Source organism: Osmia lignaria, chromosome 11, assembly GCF_051020975.1.
Source record: "Osmia lignaria lignaria isolate PbOS001 chromosome 11, iyOsmLign1, whole genome shotgun sequence".
NCBI classification, from domain to species: domain Eukaryota; kingdom Metazoa; phylum Arthropoda; class Insecta; order Hymenoptera; family Megachilidae; genus Osmia; species Osmia lignaria.
This window is the reverse complement of record NC_135042.1, coordinates 8826621-8845828: the sequence shown is the minus strand read 5'-3', so window position 1 is coordinate 8845828 and position 19208 is coordinate 8826621. Positions and strand designations below refer to the sequence as shown.

Genomic DNA, 19208 nt, shown 5'->3' with positions numbered 1-19208 from the left:
TATCAAAGTAATAAGCAAGAATACTATTAATCATTATAACTACTTGCTTTGATAACGAAATCGCTCTTGAAATTGAAACGTTTTTCCGATTTTACTCATGAAATTGGCATCAGTTTAGTATATGGGCTGGCCCTCAGGGGGGTTGGTATTTGCTCTTCAAGCATTGTATAAAGTTCCCCTTTCGTACTTGAAATTCATTCTGTCACGTTCACGGTTCTCGACCCTAAACACTCATCATTCGCACTTCAGCCTCACGAACTCTATCACATAATCATTTATCCATCTGCATATCCTTGTGTAGTGAAATAATACCCCGTTAGGATTTTCAAGTTATAGTGTTGCGAAAAATTTTGAACGCGAGAATAAATATTACCCCGTTAGAATTTTCAAATTTAAGTAGTGTTGCGAAAAATTTTCAACGCGAGGGTAAATATTACCCTGTTAGAATTTTTAAGTTTAAGTAGTGTTGCGAAAAATTTCCGGCGCGAGAGTAAATATGACTATACACTGACTAGTATTCGGTGGGAATCCTTTTGGTTTTTGAACTCAATGTTTTATTTAATTAATCAAATTAGTTACAAGGATTCCGCGGCATAAGACCGTGAACACCATCTCATGGGAGATAAAACCATGCATTACTAGGCCTTTCAAGGCGCAGTTTAGAATGTGGCGCACATCCATATGTTCCATTTGATAAACTGCAGTCCTTTTGCCTATACTATGGGCGTCCGTCAATCTGACACCGTTGGATGCAACGTGTTGGACGGGCGGGTAGCGCTCTTAGCGAAGGGGTGCATCCTGTCCTGGCGTTACGACGTCCAGGCGGGGTGGGTGGTATGTAGCGTCGGGCGAAAGTCCAGGGGGCCTAAGAACCTCCGTTGCCAACTGATATTAGCAGTGCACCATGTTTTATGTCATAGTTGCTCAATTTTGCTTTTCTGTATTTGCTCTTCAAGCTTTATATTTGCAAAGTCGAGTCACTTTTATTAAAAATAAAACCCCCTGGAGGGGCCAGCCCATATACTAAATAGGAGCCGTGAAATTTCGCCGATATTCTTACTTTTAATAAAGTGAGAATATCATCTTTAGTTTTTACTAATCATACGTTTTAGCTTAGGCATTTCAGCACACATGAAGAAAACTGGTAGGTGAAAATACCTTTGGCCTTGTTCATTTTTATGCCCAAAGCTCATTCGGGTACTTAGATGTACTCGCGTGGGTGGAGGGCGGTGTACAAGGTTTAGTTTTAAGTGTAATACATTTTGGCGACTGACAAAAGTAGTGAACCAGTAATGAACCACGATAGAAGTTCCACATGTGTGTGTGTGGTTAGGATGTGGGATTTGTATCGTTTATTAACAATCTTAACTTACTATGACATTACAAAATACTTAACAAGAATAAATTGAAAAATTTTTACATTAGATAATTCAATAGAATACGAAAATGAAATGTATTACTTTAGCATAATGTTCACTATTATTTGTCAGTCGATTTCAGCAAAAAGGTATGATTTTATTAGAGTGTGAAAGTTGAATTGAACTCGGGTGTCGGAGGCGTCCCGGGACGTTCTCCCTAGGTGTAGGCATTTTTGCACCCGGGTGGTTGTATGAGAACCGTGGAGTGAATTTTTGTGAGAATGATTTTTGCCCTTTTTTAAATATAGCGATAGGCAGGCAGGTAGTTTACTTCTGGTGTGATTGAGTTTAGTTTATAAGTAGGCAGGGCCAGAGCAAGCTTTCATGTTTCTCTTCGTATTCTCCTCTAATACGTGAGAAGCTTGTATCTGGGGTGGGGAAACCAAAAATCAAGAGAAAAGATGAAAATGCAATTTAATTAATTTATCAATTAATTAATTTAGCATTCTCTCTTGATTTTTTCAAGGCCAAGCCTTATTAGTTTGTAAGTCGTAGTCGTGGTACTAGACCCGATTACAAAAATGAAGTATTAAAGTGAAAGTGCAGTGAAGTGAAGTGAAGTGAAGTGAAATTAAAAAGTGTTGTGTGCTTGGACATTTGCAAAAATTGTGCAGGTATGCGAGTAGCGATTCAAGGGATCGTTGCTCGTTTACGTGTTACGTTTTTACAAATGTCTGAGTAAACGTAAAATTTTCGCGAGTGATTTTTGTGAGGCTATTGCCGAAGAAAGAAGAGGCTACATGCCGAAGAGCCCCGGCAAAATTTGCCCAGAAGAGGGGAACTACTAATGGCTCTCCATCTTCGGATGGACAGTCATTCTGTCACTATGCTCGCTAATTTGTTTTTTCATTTTTTAGTTTTTTTTTGTATGATCCTTTTGGACATATCGTCGAGAACATAATAAATTCGAAATTTTACGAGTTGAACAGCCAGCTCGTTGAATGGTCAACTCGCGTTTTTATTTCCCCTATTTCCTTTTTCTTTATTACTTTATTGAAATAAATTATTCTTTTCTTATTGATTTTGCACATAAATTATATCTTGTATTTTCATTTTACATCTGCTTAAATTCTCATTTTATTGTATATTTCTGAGATTGCAATGGTAGTTATGTATTCTGTTCTCGGCTTTTACTATTTCAATTGTAATCGAAATTATAATTTTAATTATATTTTCTGTTTCAGCATTTTATTATTGAAATTTTTATTTAAATTCTAATCCCAATAATTATGTTTTCTATTACAGCATTTTATTGTTAAATTATTATTATTTTCTCAATTATTTCTGATATTAGGATGTTAATTTTATTTTCTATTTCACGATTGTATTGCTTAAATTTTTATTTTATGTTGTCTGTTTTGAATGGTTTCACGTTATTGTATGTCTAATCCTAATAATTATGTTTTCCGTTACAGCATTTTATTGTTAAATTATTATTATTTTCTCAATTGTTTCTGATATTAGGATGTTAATTTTATTTTCTATTTCAAGATTGTATTGTTTAAATTTTAATTTTATGTTGGATGTTTTGAATGGTTTCACGTTCTTATGATTTTAGGGTGGGTCACTAACGTAGCCACCTCCACGGGGTGTGACCTGGTAATTGATATCGTTTTCTAAAGATAACTTTTAGAAAGCGATATCAAGCTAAGAGCTACAATAAAAAGATTTATATATTTTTTAATTGGGAAACAATAGTTTAAATTCAGAAAAGTATTTTCGGGATTGCAATATTACCATATAGAACGTATAACTATAGTAATTTTATAGTTCCTGAAAAAGGAACTTGTATGATTTTTGACTAATTACAAATGACTAATTACCTCCTTCTTTTCGAAGTCGGTTAAAAATAAAATAAAAGGAAAATCACAAAATATGGAATTTAGAAAGAACGAAGTTGTTTGATACGCAATGGTAGAAAGAAATCAACCCTGGCGAAGATATTTCAAGCAGAGACGTTGCACATACATTGGAAAGGTCATGACTTTATCCATGACTCTGGTCAGACGCCAGATCTCGCTCTTGTCCACAGAACACATAATTTCTGCTTTTCATTTGATAGAAATTCGCTACGTTGACTAACAAATATTTTTCTTATAACAATTTTCGAGAGAAATTCATTATTGAATGAAAGTAAAAATTTGCATAAATGGAGGGTGGATGGGATGATGTAGGGCGGGTCTCCAAACCACAGCAACCTCCTCGTGGTGAGAACTGGGCAATCGTTATTATTTGATGACTAATTAACAACTGTATCATTATTTCTATGGTACATTTATTAATTATACAGCAAATAATACGAGCGAATTGGCTGCGAAATTTATGCTTTCTTTTCTATTTAATCTCTGTTACATATTTTTCAGGAACTATGCCTTTCAGATTCTGAAGTGTATCACATTGCAACTACAATTTTACGGAACGAAAATTAATAATAATGAATGCATGGTCAGTATTGTTTAATTATGTGCTTATACATATAGCTATCGTAGCATATACGTGTCATTTAGGTGTATGCGAAATGTGACGAAGTATAGCATGCCGTTAGTTGATAGGGTTGATAGCATGCGATAATTGAGGTGGCGCTTAAATCAGTTTCTGTTCGGCCTAATTTTCGATGAAACGTTGACTGTTTTACCGATGCGGAATTCGAAGTTTGGCCTCGACGCTCGCATCACCTGAAGTATCAATGGTGAAAAATAATCATGTAATGTGTGAAAACAATAAGCCTAAACTTTATTATTTTTTAAACATATTTTATTTTTTAAAGTAATTGCACTTGATACATTATGATAAATAATATTATTATAAGAATAAGTTTTGCTAACACTAGAACAATTTCGGAAAAGAAAAAGTACTTTAATTATTTAAAATAAATGTACATACAAATTTATACAATTTCAAATAATAAATAAAAATTCAAATGCACGATTTAAATATTATACTATTCATTAAGAAGGCATTTATAAATACTGATACATTTCTCAAAAAATATACTCTTTCACAGTTTCAATGTTAATGAAATACATACCCAGAAATACATATAAATCTTAGTTTGTTAATTCTTTTTAATGTTTTACAATATTGTGAAATTATGCAACTATTGTTATTTGCTTATTTATTTAGTAATATTTATAAGATAAGCAGGTTTGCATTTAATTAGAAACGTTACAACTATTTATTTACTTGTTATTTACTACAATTTGTAGGTGCATAATTAAAAATAATGTATTCACAATTTGTATTAAGCATTTTATAATTTTGACGAATGAGCTCCTTTTCTTGGTATATCACTAAATGGTTTTAGTAATGGATACAGAGATTGACTAATTTTGAATGATATAATATCATCAATCTTTTTATACGCAGCAGTATCTTTTCCATTTGATGCCGTAACATTTTCGTTAGACTCCACTGTATTTTCTTCTGTCGAATCTGAGTCTTTTACTGTCGAAATTACGTGTACCGATACTTTATGTTGAATATCGTTTCGAAGTAGTTCCTATAAATAAAATAAAATAAATGTATTATAGTCAATATTAATTAGTTATTTAAATAACCAAATTGTTAGATACGTACTTCGTAAAACTTCATTATCTGTTCCTGTGTTATAGTTCTTAAATATGCAACTTCTATATTTGCTCGATCAAAATTATATTGCTGCACTGAAATTTCACTCCAGAAAATTGCAGATAAAGTAGTCATCTTTTTAGGTTTCTCAAGACGTCGTACTGCCAATGATTCTTTATGTCTATTAAATTCTTCTTCTGTTAAAGATGATATGTATTCCTGGAATAAATTAATTTTATATGAAAATTATGAAAATATGTTAAATAATATTTAAAGTTATATTTACTAACCAACATGGAATTCAAAAATGCATTAATTTTCTGTTCAACATAGTTAGGATCTCTCTCACTTTGAACTATAATTCTTAAACCTTGTGCACCATTTGTTCTTCGAACTCCGCTAAATACAATATATCCTAATTGTTCTTTAGTTCTTAATACAGTAAAACATGGTTCTGATATAAGTTGTGCTAACAGTTCTAGTAACATATTTAATTCTGTTGATTGCAAACCAGTTTGATAATAAACTTGTGTACATGAACTTTTATGAAACTTATTCTTCACTTCAAACAAAAAGTGATGACCTAAAAATACATGTATTGAAAATAATCATTTTGATACAAAGAAAGTTAAAAGTTATATACACTTACCATCTTCTAATTTGATTTCACGTTGTAAAATCAACTGTCTAGGTAAAAGAGGAATCATATGAGGAAGCGAGCCTTTTAATTTTGATTCTATTAACCCGACAGTTTCAATAGCTTCCGACATTGTCATATTACCGTGTATTAAACATTCTACATGAATTTTACTTAAAAATTGTGGAATAAATTGTTGAAGTCTTTCAGCTGTCAACTCTAAGTAAATGTTAGACGAAAAGAAAATTATAATAGTATCAAATATAGCAGTAATAAATTACATATAATAGTAAACAACTTTTATAGCTTCACTAAGATGTGATATTATAAAATAATTATTTCACAAACTTACGCGAAGTTGCATTTAGTAATTCATCCTTCATCCAAACTTGTTCAGACAATAATACAGCTAGATAATAAACAGCATGCTGGTATGGCTGTTCAGTCTCAAAATTTTTAAGACCTCTAATATACTGAAATGTATAAGAATTAAAATGAAAGTTAATACTATAATGAAAAAAATTTATCTAAAAAAATTAAGTAATTCATACATTTTCTTTCCAAATTTCAAATCTTTTTGGATCAACTTTAAAATTAATCATTTTGTCTATAATTTTCTCTAGTAGTACTCGTTGCTTATGATCGTAACCACCGATTCCTAACTGGAAAATATGAATTAAATTTTATTGTGTATTGTATAGTACATGTATAATTTTTCTGACAAACTTTTACTTACCGTAATTCCATATTTACTATTGACAAGTTCCCACTTGAGACCGGCTATATTAGCAGCATACGAGTATTCATTTAGTGCATCCCGGAACAATAGTACAAATATACAACAAAAATTATGGCTAAGAGGATCCATGTATGCCAGTGGACTGCAAAATATAAGTACATATAAATTATGTAAAAATAACGTTTCACTTTAAATAGTGTAGAATTTAATCTTTACCTAACAAAATCCATGGATAAATTAGCTCTAGGTACAAGAAATTCGTCGTCTTGTTTAAACCATAATCTTATTAGTGGAGTATCTTCTATAATTACTGGAAATTTGGTTATCTATACGAAGTAAAATTATTTCTTTTTACACTTATATATAAATAATCATTTTATATAAAATATATGAATTTTACCCACGTTACTTTCTGCTAGTTTTATATCAAATTTTTCTGCTATAAACTCGTTTTTGGGTGGCAATTGTAAGTCTGAATTAAGACCAGCATTAATCCATTTTTCAATTATATCATCTGATATTTTTTCTCTTTTGAAGCTAGTACCATACCATTTTTCAGTTTCATCGGCTATGCCTTCATACAATTTTGCAATTGCATGAATTCTCACATTTTCTGGTTTTAAATATTCCATTACCCATTCAATTAAATCTGGTTTCCATAACGGGAAAAGGCTGTTTACTGTCAAAGCTTCTTCTATTGGATAATCTTGCAATATTTGTACTATGCTACTAACATAATCCGAAGGTGAAGACTTCTCTTTGAATTGAAAGTTCATGTTTGCAATGTCTCTATATTCCTTTAATAAATTATAAAGTAAAATTTCAAATCTTAGTTTTTATCAGCTGTAATTGCAACAATAACTTCATTAATAAATATGTGTAATTACATGATAAAACCATTCGGTTGGTCCTTGGGTTTTCAGCATGTTAATATATTGAAAAGTCAACAAAACAATGTCGTCAATATGTTGAAGACCCTCTTCTGTTAATTCAACATAAACAACAAAAAACTGGAAACCCCTAGCACTCAATCGTTTTCCGGATCCTAGAGAATTACACCATCCTTTTGCTTTTAAAGCAGACAATAGTGATCCTTCTCCTTCATGTCCTAACAATTGGGAAATATAATATGTAGGCTAGAAAAAGCAAAGAAGATATATTGTTATTATACACTAAACCATAATACAATAATACATATATAAAAAAATAAAGGTTATTACCGCTGATTTGTAGTGTTCTTGCAAGTCAGGTATAGGAAATGTAATATATAAATGTCTTGTATCTTTTATTGGAACAATATACCACTTGGTCTTAAAGTGTTTTTCATTGAAAGGATGCTCTGGCCATACAGGTACTTCAACTTCCTTGTTCTCTACTTGAGAAAATAACTCTACTACCATTTTTTCAAGTTCGTCTAAATCCTCTAAACGTATATACATATATATTATTATACAAAATTTGTTACATACATTTGTTAAAAAATTATTGCTTCATTTACATACAACTCATTTCTTCAAAATTTAATTATAGTTAAGAAGATATTCTATTTACCTTTACCAAGTACACATAGTGCCATTATATTAGAAGAGTAAAACTTCTTGTAAAATTTAAATAAGCTTTCTCTAACATTTATTCCTTTTTGTTTTGGAATTATATCCAATGTTTCTTTATTTCCACTACCAAACTTTGAAAAAGGATGATTTGGATCAGCAGATGATTTTTCTACTTGATCAATACGCCATGTATCATTTGCTAAATTTTTTTCATGTTCCGAATGAATAGCATTTAGTTCTAATTCAGTTAAATCTTCTGTGAAAAGGGGTGCAATAAAAAATTGTGCAAAGCGATCTAGTGCACCTTCCAATTTTTCTGACTGTACATCAAAATAATAATTGGTATGATCCATATGAGTTACTGCATTGTATGAACCACCATGCTGTGCTAAATACTTATTGTATTCATTTTCTTCTGGATATTTCTCTGTCCCTAAGAATAACATATGTTCACAAAAATGTGCCAAACCTGGTAAATCATCTGGATCGCTTAAGTAACCTACAAAGATAACATCAAAATTTAGAGTATAAAAAATACTTGTTTATAATCATATCATAAGAGTAATTTTTTATTACCAATGTTCACATTCAATGATGCAGCACTTTTATCAGTTGTTGGATCACTAATGAGTAATACTTTCATTTTATTTGTGAGCAATAAACCTCTATATTCTCTTTTGTCATTTGAAGATTTAATTATTTCATTAAATCGCTTTTCAACATAATTATTTGGAGACATATTAGTTGTGGATATTTTTACATCAGATGATTTAAATCTGTAAAATAAATATATTAATGACCATAACTAAATTTTAATTTATTACATCATATTATTATACCAAATAAAGACATATTTATTATGATACAAATTAATGACAAGATATACTATTATATGAACCAATGCTTACTTGGCAGTAGTAATATCTGTGCGTAAAATTTTATCATTTTCAAGTAAAGATGCCATTATAAATTCTAATACAAGACTACACTTGAAGCTTTATCATAAAAGATGATACAGTAATGTAATTACATAAAAATCAGTTAAGTATATGTTTAATTATGTATCATTCTTTTATATCCTGTGAGGTATTAAGTTTTAAAGTCTTGTTTTATCTAAATTGATAAAAAAATGTTTCTTAGTTACAAAGTTATTGAATAAGTTTCAACTGTGTACAGTTTGTTGCTGATCAATGAAATTGTTAATTTTTACATAAATGTGAAATATGTAATGCCATTAAAAGTGTTATACGAAAACAATGTACATAATTCGCATAAAACAAGGGTAATGAAAAAGTAAATACTTCACATGGTTAATACTTTGTATCAAATGATAATATCAATGTTTTGAGACATGGTACATATTAATAATCAAAGCAATCAAGAAACCACATATAAACTATGAATTTAATGTGAATTAAAATTATCACTTCACTTGCTTCGACTGTTTCAGCTTTCGTTTACATCTATCGATCATGAACAAATTATACCATGTAATGTTTCATCGAGGAAGTATGCATACCTGTATATAACGAAAGATTGAATAACTGTATAATAATTTCGAGATTTGACAATACGTGATAAAAGCATTCTTATCAAATTTCTTCTTAAATTAAACAAATCAAAATGTATTTTATTCTATTATCATGTTTGTCATATCACACAATGTTTTGAAGTAAGTTACAATGATATATGCACTTGATTTTTATTCCTTATCGGTAGTGACATAATACAAATGTACAGTTATGTGGAATTATAGTAAATCTTTTACAATAAATATTAAAAGTTATTGTTTTGAACAAAAATTGTATCTAAATTATGTACGAAACAATTTTCTTCGCTTTAATTCATAATTTTGTAATTTAAGTATAAGTTTTATGGTAGAAATTGTATGATCTTAGTAAATAGGGTCAGTAAAATGAATTCAATGAAAAAGATATTTCAATTATAACAGAATTGTACAAACATTTTTTATACAATTGAAGAATCTAGTTTTTTTAAACTAGTGATCAAGTTGAGGAAGTTGAGTTGAAAAGCAAGAACTATGCGAATTATATGTATATAGATGTATACATATACAGCATCGAACACAGTAGACTTCTGTAGATAAAATGGCGTTACAGAGAAAGCAAAAGCTTTTAAAATCTTAATTTTAACGATATTAATATTAAAAGTGATTTAGAAAAAAGAATAACATAATTTTCACTGGTTAAATATTATAAAATTTAATATATAATTGAGAAATATGAATCGGGACCGCCTAAGGGGTGGGTGGGAACCCAGAGAAGGTGAAACCTTTGGGAAGGACCCGGAACTTGGGAACCCAGGGAATGGGAAATCTTTACGAAGCACCCGGGACATCGTCATATTCCTTAGGGAAACCTACATGCTCGATGCTATACAAGTGACAACGACCAACATTACCACTTACCGACACGCATATTTCTGCGCGATGCTCAAAAAGACCGCCAAACATATCCTCCATTTCTTTCGATCATTCATATCCTGTAAACGATTTTTTATTGTTTCTTCTTTTTTAAATATACGCAACTACAGATTTTGTTTAATGTTTTATTAATGTTAAATAACTAATACGTAATAGTTTTTTATTTTGCTTTAAAAAATTTATAATTTCAGAATTTATAAAACGAAGCTTTGTACAATAATTATTATTGGAAGCTCCTTGAGAATGAAATTACTTACAAATATTAGCTAATTATTCTTAGATACATGTAAATAATGTACTTTGCTCAAGAAAGTCCATTTCTACAGGGAAGTTAATCAGAAGAGGGTAGGGATTCGCCTATATTTTATAATTCATAGAAGACACGGAGGACAGTTGTGCGGCGATCAACTGGCGAGCTGGATGTATATTTTGCTTTCTTGAATTTTTAATTCTTTTCAGTAAAAACTATATATTAGATTTAATTATTGAAAAATCATCATCAAAACTTTTTACAAGACTTACAAATTCATGATTTTACATTTGAGTGGGCCTGATTTTTAAATAATTAAGAACTAATCGTTCCTCGAGATGGTATCGATCGTTTTATTGTTCTTGCACCTCAATACGCTCTACTTAACTTACTGTGATGCAAGCGATAGTGTCGCAAAACTTTGTAAGTATTAATATGACAAGGTAAAAGAAGTTATCCTTTTTTTTTTCAATTTTAATTATTATCCATTATTCAAACAAGACTCATTTCAATTTTTAATTTAAACTGCCCTAATACAGCACTAATACTTATTAAATTTTGAACACTTTTTTTCCCATTATTGACCAAAGTTTTTTTTGTTTCAGATACGAATTTGATGAACGAAGAAGATGTTACGGAAACGCAACACACGATTTGTAAAATCGCCACAGACGAATTAGTCGCGACTGCACGTGCCACTGTTACAAGAGTACTTACCGGAGCTTGTAACGCTAGTAAGAATTTTATCTAAGATTCTTTCTAACATTTTCTATCGTCTAATACTGTCTACAAACTTTCAGAAACAATCGACGATAAGTTGCAAGGTCTACAAAAGAGCTTTACCAAAGAATTAGAGGAGATCAAGGAGTTGCTCTACACTGTCTTAGAGAACAAGAAAGACTTACCCAGGCTGGCGAACGTGTACAATAATTATCAGGAACACGATGACTATAACGATGGTAAAAATGATATTCAGTCTCCAAGGCAGCTGGAGATTGATAGCTTCAATAATACCATCCAAGATGTTTCATCGACGAATGGTTCGTTTAAATCTTATATTTCTTTTATTACCCTTTCAACAAAGAAGAATCGTTAGAAAGCAACGATTTGGGTGAATGATTAAATCATTCGAGACACTTCCGGGGGGTTGTTACACAACGAGAACGTGTATCGCATAAGGATGTGACCGGCAGAATTACACTGGTAAGCAGAAAGGAACACAGCAATTTTAACGATGTTTTAACATGTTCCAGGCTCTACGAGCTTCTTCTTTTATTACTGGCAAATAAAGAGTTTCGACGAGAAGTTAGCAAGGTGGAAAACCGCTCGTTCCGAACGTAGTTCAACGTTTTACGTGGGTCAAAATGGATACGCAATGTACATCAAAGTCACACCAAGGTATTTTCCGGACGGTACAGTTTTCATAGGTGTTGGTCTAACTCGTGGCCGTCACGATTCCATCCTTAAATGGCCATTTCCCCATAAGATTCGTTTGGAGGTAAGAGGGTAACGTTAAATCCAGTCGAAAAAAAAAATGTTCTTCCTTTTTTTTTTAATAATCGAAATTAAAGAGTAGTTCTGTAGTAAGAAATCTGGCGATCTTCAGGTTTTAGATCATTCATTCGAACAACTGCGACAAGATCGACGCTCCCGGATCTGGGATCCGTCTATGCTTTGCTCGGAATATTTTTGGGGTCGTCCAAAATTAACTGGAGAATCGGATAATCCAGAATGTGTTGGATTAAGTATTTCTCGGCAAGTTCTTTTTTCCAAGCCACCGTTCAAGATCGATCAATCCTCGAGAAACACGAGATATCTTTGGAACGGTAGTATCACGATTAAACTAACAGTTTATCTTTAAATAATTACTTAATTTATGCACCAAGTTTTATCATATATATATACTAAAGAAAATTTCTTACATTAATTTTACAATCATTTGATGATATAATTCATTCGGTTAGCACAAATGACACGTTTTTTACTACTGTTCTATTATTAATCTTTATTTCAGTTCTGGTGAATGTACAAGAAACTTGATCAAATATATATTCAGCTATGTCTTCTGTCGTTTAAATAATTTAGGTACACGTAAGAGAGCGAGGAAAACAGAAGTGGAAATATTGTTATGACTAGACCACGAATATTTATGTATTTGTAACACATGAGATTGTGTAACATATATTAGATACTATAAAGTGGAATAAAATATTCAGAAGATATCAAATATGTAAAGTCTTCAGAATAAATTAATACTTTTCTCCAGCATCTTCTTAGCAGAAAAATATATTGTTAAAATGTATAATTGCATAAATATTCGCAGTCTGGCTATAACAAAGTGATTCTTCTTAAATTCAGTACGGCGCGACGAGATTCTCATCGTTGATGCATTTAAAGTTTAGGGAACAGATCATTCTAAAGAAGTTGATGGAACGTCGAATCTCTTATGAAGAGGCATTTTACCGGAGAGATAAACCTGCGGGATTGCCAACATTCGATATTCGTTCGAATCACGATTGATCGTGTTTCGAATACTTTGAGAAGCTGCTCTCAAGAGTGCTTTGTAAACGGGCAGCGGAAGTCGAATGCTATCGCTTCCTTCCGAGTCCTGGAAGCTCGACGGATTTTCCTGGAAATTTCTCTTCTTTCCGCATCCTGTGGATAATCGAATATTTAATCAAACAGGATTTCACAATATATCGTGTTTTTTTGTTTTGTTTTCTTACCAGTGAAGGCATTGCAGAACGGTCTCTTCGACTTCAAAGACTCATCTGTAGCAAACGCATCCAAGAATTGTTGATCAACCTGGAAATTCGTCTCGAACGTGTTAATTCTTACGACATCAATCTATCGAGGTAATAATTTACCTTATTTTGTGGTATCTCGGAGTACACCGCGTTCATCAAACATGTAAGCACCAAAACACAGCAGACGTATTTAGTTACCTGTTAGCAAAAGAATTCCTATTATCTTCAGGTGTTCACGGCACGGTTTGTCATACTTGACGCTATTTCAGGCTTCCGGGTATTAGTTCTATCCCGAAGGCAGATTCTCCTAACATTTCAAAGATCCTTCGACCACTGATGAAGCTAACTGCATTGTCGTCGAAATGTTAGGAGTATCTTCCCTTAGAATAGCCCCAAGTTTCAAACAACATTCGTTCTTTAAATGAAACTGAAATTATCGTGGCAGGCACCCTTAATGAAAACGATATTTAAAACGAGTTCGCGATCATTACAGGACCGTACGTAATTTCTAATAAGCACAATGTTGATTATATAAGTACCGCACGTGAAGCTTTCAAACATGTTAACTGTTGTAATCTGCTTATGACTTTAATCAGGTTTGTACCGCGGTTAATTAATGTCCAACCGATACTATCGGTCAAACGTTCCTTCGAGCGATTCGTTCGTTCAACATGAAGATGTACAATTTTTAAGTTCCTTCGTGATGTAATTCGATCCCATACAAAATAGAAATGAAAAGAAACTTTTGCAATTTAATTCTATTAGTTATTCTACAAAATTTGAGGGATCTTAATCGTATTTCTTCTTAGACGAGTACACCATATTAACGTTAATATTCAGGTTTTTCTTTTAACCCGCGTGGCAGGTAATTTTAAACACAATTATATTGTTAATAGAGAATATAAATTGAAAAACGACGCAGCCCTTTTAAGAAACTGTCAAGCACCGAGTAGTCGCGTCATACGGCAGGAAATTGATATCTAGGAAATCTATATAAGAGTTTCAATACACGAAGGAACCTTCTCAAAGCACGTACAAAGAATAATGAAAAAAGAAAAAGAAGTAGTTAGGAATTATAATCGTTACACCGATTTAATATATTAATGACCAAGTGTCATTATCCTTCGCCTTGTTTTTATCTAATGAATCATATATAAATTAAAAGTTAAGTAATTTAAAAATTGATAATTTAAAGTTAATTTCATTAATAATCTTCTGTTTTATATATATATAAAGAAACGTAAAACTATAGAGACATAGATTCATGAAATGTACAATAATCAAAGTGTTGAGATATAAAAATCATTAGCAAAAGATTGCAATGAATCCAATATTAAATATTACTAAAATACGCTAAATAACGTGAACAAATTTTTCAAGACGAATAAAAACATGATTAACAGATAAAATTACCTTCATGCCGAATCTTCAGGCTTACGATCAACTTCTGTGACTCGAGGGGTGGATCCCTTGATGAAATTTAAAAGAACACTTTTGTTAATTACTAAACTTTCTATAGCTCGTCTAGATCTTCTCAAAAAAGACTTGGAACTCGCGTAAGGAGTCAGGTTTACCGTGTGAGGGATGAAATCGCGCGTCCGCTCTTCAAATACCACCCCCTCTCTTCGTGGTTGTTCGAGGGCGTAAATACATGCGCCTAAAGAACGCATGACCGTTCGAAATGGTCCACGAAACGGTATGTTTAATGTTCTTTGTACAGAATCGTGGACAGTATCACGTATATTCTATGATTTGAATGCTGCAAGAAATGCAGAAATTATGCATCTACCGTTGTTCCATCTTCTTCATGTTCAGTTTATCAAATGTAATGATCCATGATGCGTTAAACGTTGGAGGACTCTTGAATGCATTTGTTGTTTAACCCTTTGATACTATCATATTTTGTTTTATATCTCTTCTTATACAAAAAAATACTTTTTTCATATCGTTAGAGTATGTATAGATTTCTTATCGAGGAATCTGTAACATGTATGAAGGTATATCAATTCTTCGAACAGCCATAAAAGGTTTTAATAGTTTCCTACATTTCCTCATACTGTTATCGTAGATGTATCCAATGACGGTGAATGGTATTCGGTAAATATTCAAATGCCGAAAATAAAAGGTTCAATTATCGAACGACGATCAAGTCGTGGACAAAAAATAGCTTACGAAAGGTTGACCAATAACAGACTGTGTGTAAATCAAACGAAAGCAAGCGGAGCTAAGTACTTACAACGTTCGCACATCAGAACCCGCTGAGTTACTATAAGGTCGTTCAACCCTTAGTAAACACCCTTCGTCCATCCTCTTTCATTTAAATTTTCTAATTTTTTTTTCCAAGAAATTTTTCTATAAAAAACCCCTGGTTGTACATATTAGAATGGTTTTGTATTATAATTTGATTTCATAAAACTATAAATTAAATATTTTTATTACAACCATCTAAGTATTTTTGAATAGCATTCTGAATATATAGTTGACTTTAAGTTAATCGACTTAATAGTGTAAATCATACAGTGTTCATGTCTTATGAATAAGGCATGTGTCCAGAACGATATAACTGTTGATATACGATTCTCTCTTCATACATAAAATGAATGAACATCGTCTTAGCAAGTGCTATATGTCTCTCGATAAAAATGTCTATAAAAGCAACGAATTTGCCTATGGAGTAGTAAATAAAGTTAAAATAAATCTAAGAAACATTGACATTAAAACTATTTAAAAATGAACTATAAAAATTGTTTACAGTATAAATAAACAAAATTTTCAAGCGCCCGGATAGCTCAGTCGGTAGAGCATCAGACTTTTAATCTGAGGGTCCAGGGTTCGAGTCCCTGTTCGGGCGTACTATTTTTTGTAATCACGCATTTAACGATTAAAACTTAACACTGTAACGCCTGTTTTATAAAAAATTGTCAAATAAATAAATAAGATAATAATAGAAAAGAATAAAATATAAGGAATATAAAATCCTCAGGTACTAATGAATTATAAAACACGAAAGAAAGTTCTGAACGATTTTATAAAAATTTCGATTTTAATGTTCATTGTTGTTTTACAATTCATATATCTTTATACAAATAATGTATAGTGTACATAATCATTTGAGCACTTTCTATAAGTCACTTAAAACAACAGATTCATTACAAAAACCAATAACTTGATACTGAGATAGGTGCATCAAGTATTTTGTTTTTTCATAAATTAAGATATAAATATCTAGAAACAAGTACAGAAAACGTTTCAGTCTGCGGAACGCAATCTCCTTTAAGATCCACTTGTAAAAAGGGATAGATACAAAATTTCATACATCTAAATATATATGAACACTCAATGAATAATGGATGAAAAATGAACATGAAAATAGCATTATTATCACTTTCAACATAAAATCCTAAGTAACTTAGGATTATTTTAATCCTCTGGTCCTGTTTGTATAAACTAGATTTGAGTCAATAATGTCTATATCATAAAACACATTCCTTACAATTTGGAACACTTTAGGATTGTTCTTTTACACTGCCATCAGGCATACCAAAGAACGCTTTGTTTGCCATTTTTATGAAAAGTCCAGTTTCAACAACTCCAGGCATCATTTTAATTTCTGTATTAATTGTATTCCAGTTATTCAGATCTTGTGGAAAATTCCAGTCAAGAATAAAATTACCATTATCTGTTACAACTGGACCCTGTAAAAAAATATATCATCTAATAGTTCATATAATACTGACCAATTTGTTTCACAAATTGAAAATACTTACAGCCTTAGCTAAAGCCATCCTAATTTTTACATCTCCCCCATAATTGTCTTCAACTCTTCTTTGGATGGCAACATATGCCATAGGAATTACTTCAATGGGAATGCCTTTCTTATATTGCTCTCCAAGTTTTTGAGAATTTTTTCTAGATACAATTAATATCTAGCAATGAAAATAAGTATCAGAAGTATAAAATCTTACAAATATAATACTTACGTATAATCAGCTATAATAACAAACTGATTAGCACAGGATGCCACAATTTTCTCTTGGAGCAAACATCCTCCTCCACCTTTGATAAGATTCATTTCTGAATCAACCTCATCTGCTCCATCAATAGCACAATCCAACTGTTAATGTTTAAGCATCAATGTAGAAATTAATTTTGTAAATACTACAAACAAAATAGTGTTCATTACTTTAGGATAAGTTTCTAAATCACCCAATGTAAGCTGATTGTTTAATATCAGCTGTCGTGCTTGGAATGAGGTTGGAATACAAACAATATTAAGATTTTCTTCTTTTATGCGTTCCACTGAAAAACATAATTATTTTATGTAATCATCTGTTGCATATTTAGAAAGTATCTACTCTTAAAGATTCAATTTTATTGTAGTAAAATGAAATTGCTGTAATTACATTCAGGAGACTTATGATCATATCTCCTGATGAGGTCAAAGATCATACTTTATGATTGCAAGATTCTTCCATGCAAAATGACCAAGTATAAGCAATGCCTAAGTATTTCGAAGTATTTAAATTGAAGTGCAAAATAAAGTATTGTTACCTAGCCTGTCGATAGCGTATATTATAGTAGATCCGCTACCAATTCCAATAACGCTATTATTCTGCAAATATTCATATGCAAAACTTAAATAATGGAAAGCGGTACGTTTATATAACCTGCGATTATACTCTAAATTCATTTCAAAAGTACCTTGACATATTCATCGACTGCTCTGTAAGCCGCAATCTTTTTAGCACCTTCGAGAGGTCCCATTTTTAATAATTTTCTTGGAAGAGTACTAAAACCTTTTGTTAACGTGAAAAATTGTAAATATAAACCTCCGCGTATCATGCGTGCATACTATACATCTCACCAAGCTCCTAGTATTTTCAAAATCATTCTTCGGTTATATACAGTAGTTACAGCGCACGAATGATCGATCGATGATCCGGCGCATGACTGGCGCCATTATTCAAATATAAATCATTCCAATGTAAAATATTTGAGAAGGTATTTAGAATAAACAAAACAGTTCGGTTTAATCGAATTTCCATTATATTTAGCATCAGAGGCGAATAACACAAAATACAACCAAACACAATTTACATTTCAATACGTATTATGTATAAGATTTCACTTTAATTCTCTATTATTACTTAAATAGTAATATTCGTCAACACTTTTCACTCCAACGTGTCACGCACAATATTTCTGTTTCTTCGTCGTCATTTCTCTCGCTCTCTCTCTCTCTCTCTCTTTATTCTCTTTCGTTCATCACGTTCGTACATTTTGTATCGTCGATTATTTTCTTTTCTTAAAAATCAAGTAAAAATCCGCGAACAACCATTCGCGCTATGCACGTACTCGAGCAGCATAGGAAAAAATTCACAGAGCAGCAGCAGCATTGTTCAGACGAAATAATCAAACATTTACTTTCCTCGACAAAGTGAAAAATTCCATTGTGTGTATCGATCTGTGCAAGGCCGAATTAAAGTAATCTCGTGAGTACACAATGATCGAAGTAGATATCAGCCTTGTACAATACGAATAAGGACATTTATTGCCATCTCGTCTTACGAAAGTTCACGCGTGAAACAATTGTTTCCATACGATCGCAACGAAGAACAAACATATTATTCCGAAGCTTACACAACATAAAATCAATGAACTCTCTGAATCGCAACTTCTTGTTTTGTTAGTTTCTTTCAGCTAAAGCAATAGATCACGTTCGGATGCAACGCTAGCGAATAAGTTTGTGATTTCCAGTGAATTTGCAATAATGTTAATTGCAATCTAAGTCAACGTTTGTGTTTAAAGACACATCTCCTGTATCTTTACTTCCGTTTCGATATTTATTCGATCC

The 19208-nt window shown here is 31.7% G+C and overlaps 4 protein-coding genes and 1 non-coding gene across 10 annotated transcripts; 2 read left to right on the top strand and 3 right to left on the bottom strand.

The window, feature by feature from the left end:
• Nucleotides 1-4491: 4491 nt before the first annotated feature.
• Ide (Insulin degrading metalloproteinase) lies at nucleotides 4492-9516 on the bottom strand. Of its 3 annotated transcripts, XM_076691024.1 has the most exons (15): nucleotides 9351-9476; nucleotides 8823-9027; nucleotides 8491-8690; nucleotides 7913-8413; nucleotides 7582-7784; nucleotides 7249-7497; nucleotides 6766-7158; nucleotides 6578-6687; nucleotides 6359-6503; nucleotides 6174-6284; nucleotides 5975-6095; nucleotides 5635-5841; nucleotides 5276-5568; nucleotides 4995-5204; nucleotides 4494-4917 (listed from the first exon to the last, which is right to left on the bottom strand). In XM_076691024.1, the coding sequence occupies exons 2-15, from the start codon at nucleotides 8876-8878 to the stop codon at nucleotides 4669-4671; spliced, it is 3048 nt and encodes a 1015-aa protein (XP_076547139.1). In that variant the 5' UTR covers nucleotides 8879-9027; nucleotides 9351-9476; the 3' UTR covers nucleotides 4494-4668. The 3 variants fall into 3 exon arrangements, with proteins under 3 accessions (XP_034179096.1, XP_076547139.1, XP_034179094.1); XM_034323205.2 differs by lacking the exon at nucleotides 8823-9027 and having other exon boundaries at nucleotides 4492-4917; nucleotides 9351-9403; XM_034323203.2 differs by lacking the exon at nucleotides 8823-9027 and having other exon boundaries at nucleotides 4605-4917; nucleotides 9434-9516.
• Nucleotides 9517-9526: 10 nt separating this feature from the next.
• LOC117603754 (uncharacterized) lies at nucleotides 9527-12740 on the top strand. Of its 3 annotated transcripts, none has more exons than XM_034323208.2 (6): nucleotides 10570-11030; nucleotides 11213-11341; nucleotides 11408-11647; nucleotides 11861-12105; nucleotides 12214-12433; nucleotides 12622-12740. In XM_034323208.2, the coding sequence occupies exons 1-6, from the start codon at nucleotides 10946-10948 to the stop codon at nucleotides 12645-12647; spliced, it is 945 nt and encodes a 314-aa protein (XP_034179099.1). In that variant the 5' UTR covers nucleotides 10570-10945; the 3' UTR covers nucleotides 12648-12740. The 3 variants fall into 3 exon arrangements, with proteins under 3 accessions (XP_034179102.1, XP_034179099.1, XP_034179097.1); XM_034323206.2 differs by having other exon boundaries at nucleotides 10572-10702; nucleotides 10817-11030; nucleotides 12214-12622; XM_034323211.2 differs by lacking the exon at nucleotides 10570-11030 and adding an exon at nucleotides 9527-9586 and having other exon boundaries at nucleotides 12214-12622.
• Nucleotides 12622-14918, bottom strand: LOC117603755 (uncharacterized). Its single transcript, XM_034323212.2, has 4 exons — nucleotides 14768-14918; nucleotides 13475-13552; nucleotides 13334-13412; nucleotides 12622-13262 (listed from the first exon to the last, which is right to left on the bottom strand). The coding sequence occupies exons 1-4, from the start codon at nucleotides 14771-14773 to the stop codon at nucleotides 13018-13020; spliced, it is 408 nt and encodes a 135-aa protein (XP_034179103.2). The 5' UTR covers nucleotides 14774-14918; the 3' UTR covers nucleotides 12622-13017.
• A 1214-nt stretch (nucleotides 14919-16132) lies between these two features.
• Nucleotides 16133-16205, top strand: TRNAK-UUU (transfer RNA lysine (anticodon UUU)). The gene has a single exon. It is a non-coding gene; the product is annotated as a tRNA-Lys (tRNA).
• A 229-nt stretch (nucleotides 16206-16434) lies between these two features.
• Rpi (Ribose-5-phosphate isomerase) lies at nucleotides 16435-18287 on the bottom strand. Of its 2 annotated transcripts, XM_034323938.2 has the most exons (6): nucleotides 18056-18287; nucleotides 17906-17966; nucleotides 17538-17653; nucleotides 17335-17468; nucleotides 17122-17263; nucleotides 16435-17049 (listed from the first exon to the last, which is right to left on the bottom strand). In XM_034323938.2, the coding sequence occupies exons 1-6, from the start codon at nucleotides 18194-18196 to the stop codon at nucleotides 16861-16863; spliced, it is 783 nt and encodes a 260-aa protein (XP_034179829.2). In that variant the 5' UTR covers nucleotides 18197-18287; the 3' UTR covers nucleotides 16435-16860. The 2 variants fall into 2 exon arrangements, with proteins under 2 accessions (XP_034179829.2, XP_034179830.1); XM_034323939.2 differs by lacking the exons at nucleotides 17906-17966; nucleotides 18056-18287 and adding an exon at nucleotides 17758-17899.
• Nucleotides 18288-19208: the final 921 nt, after the last annotated feature.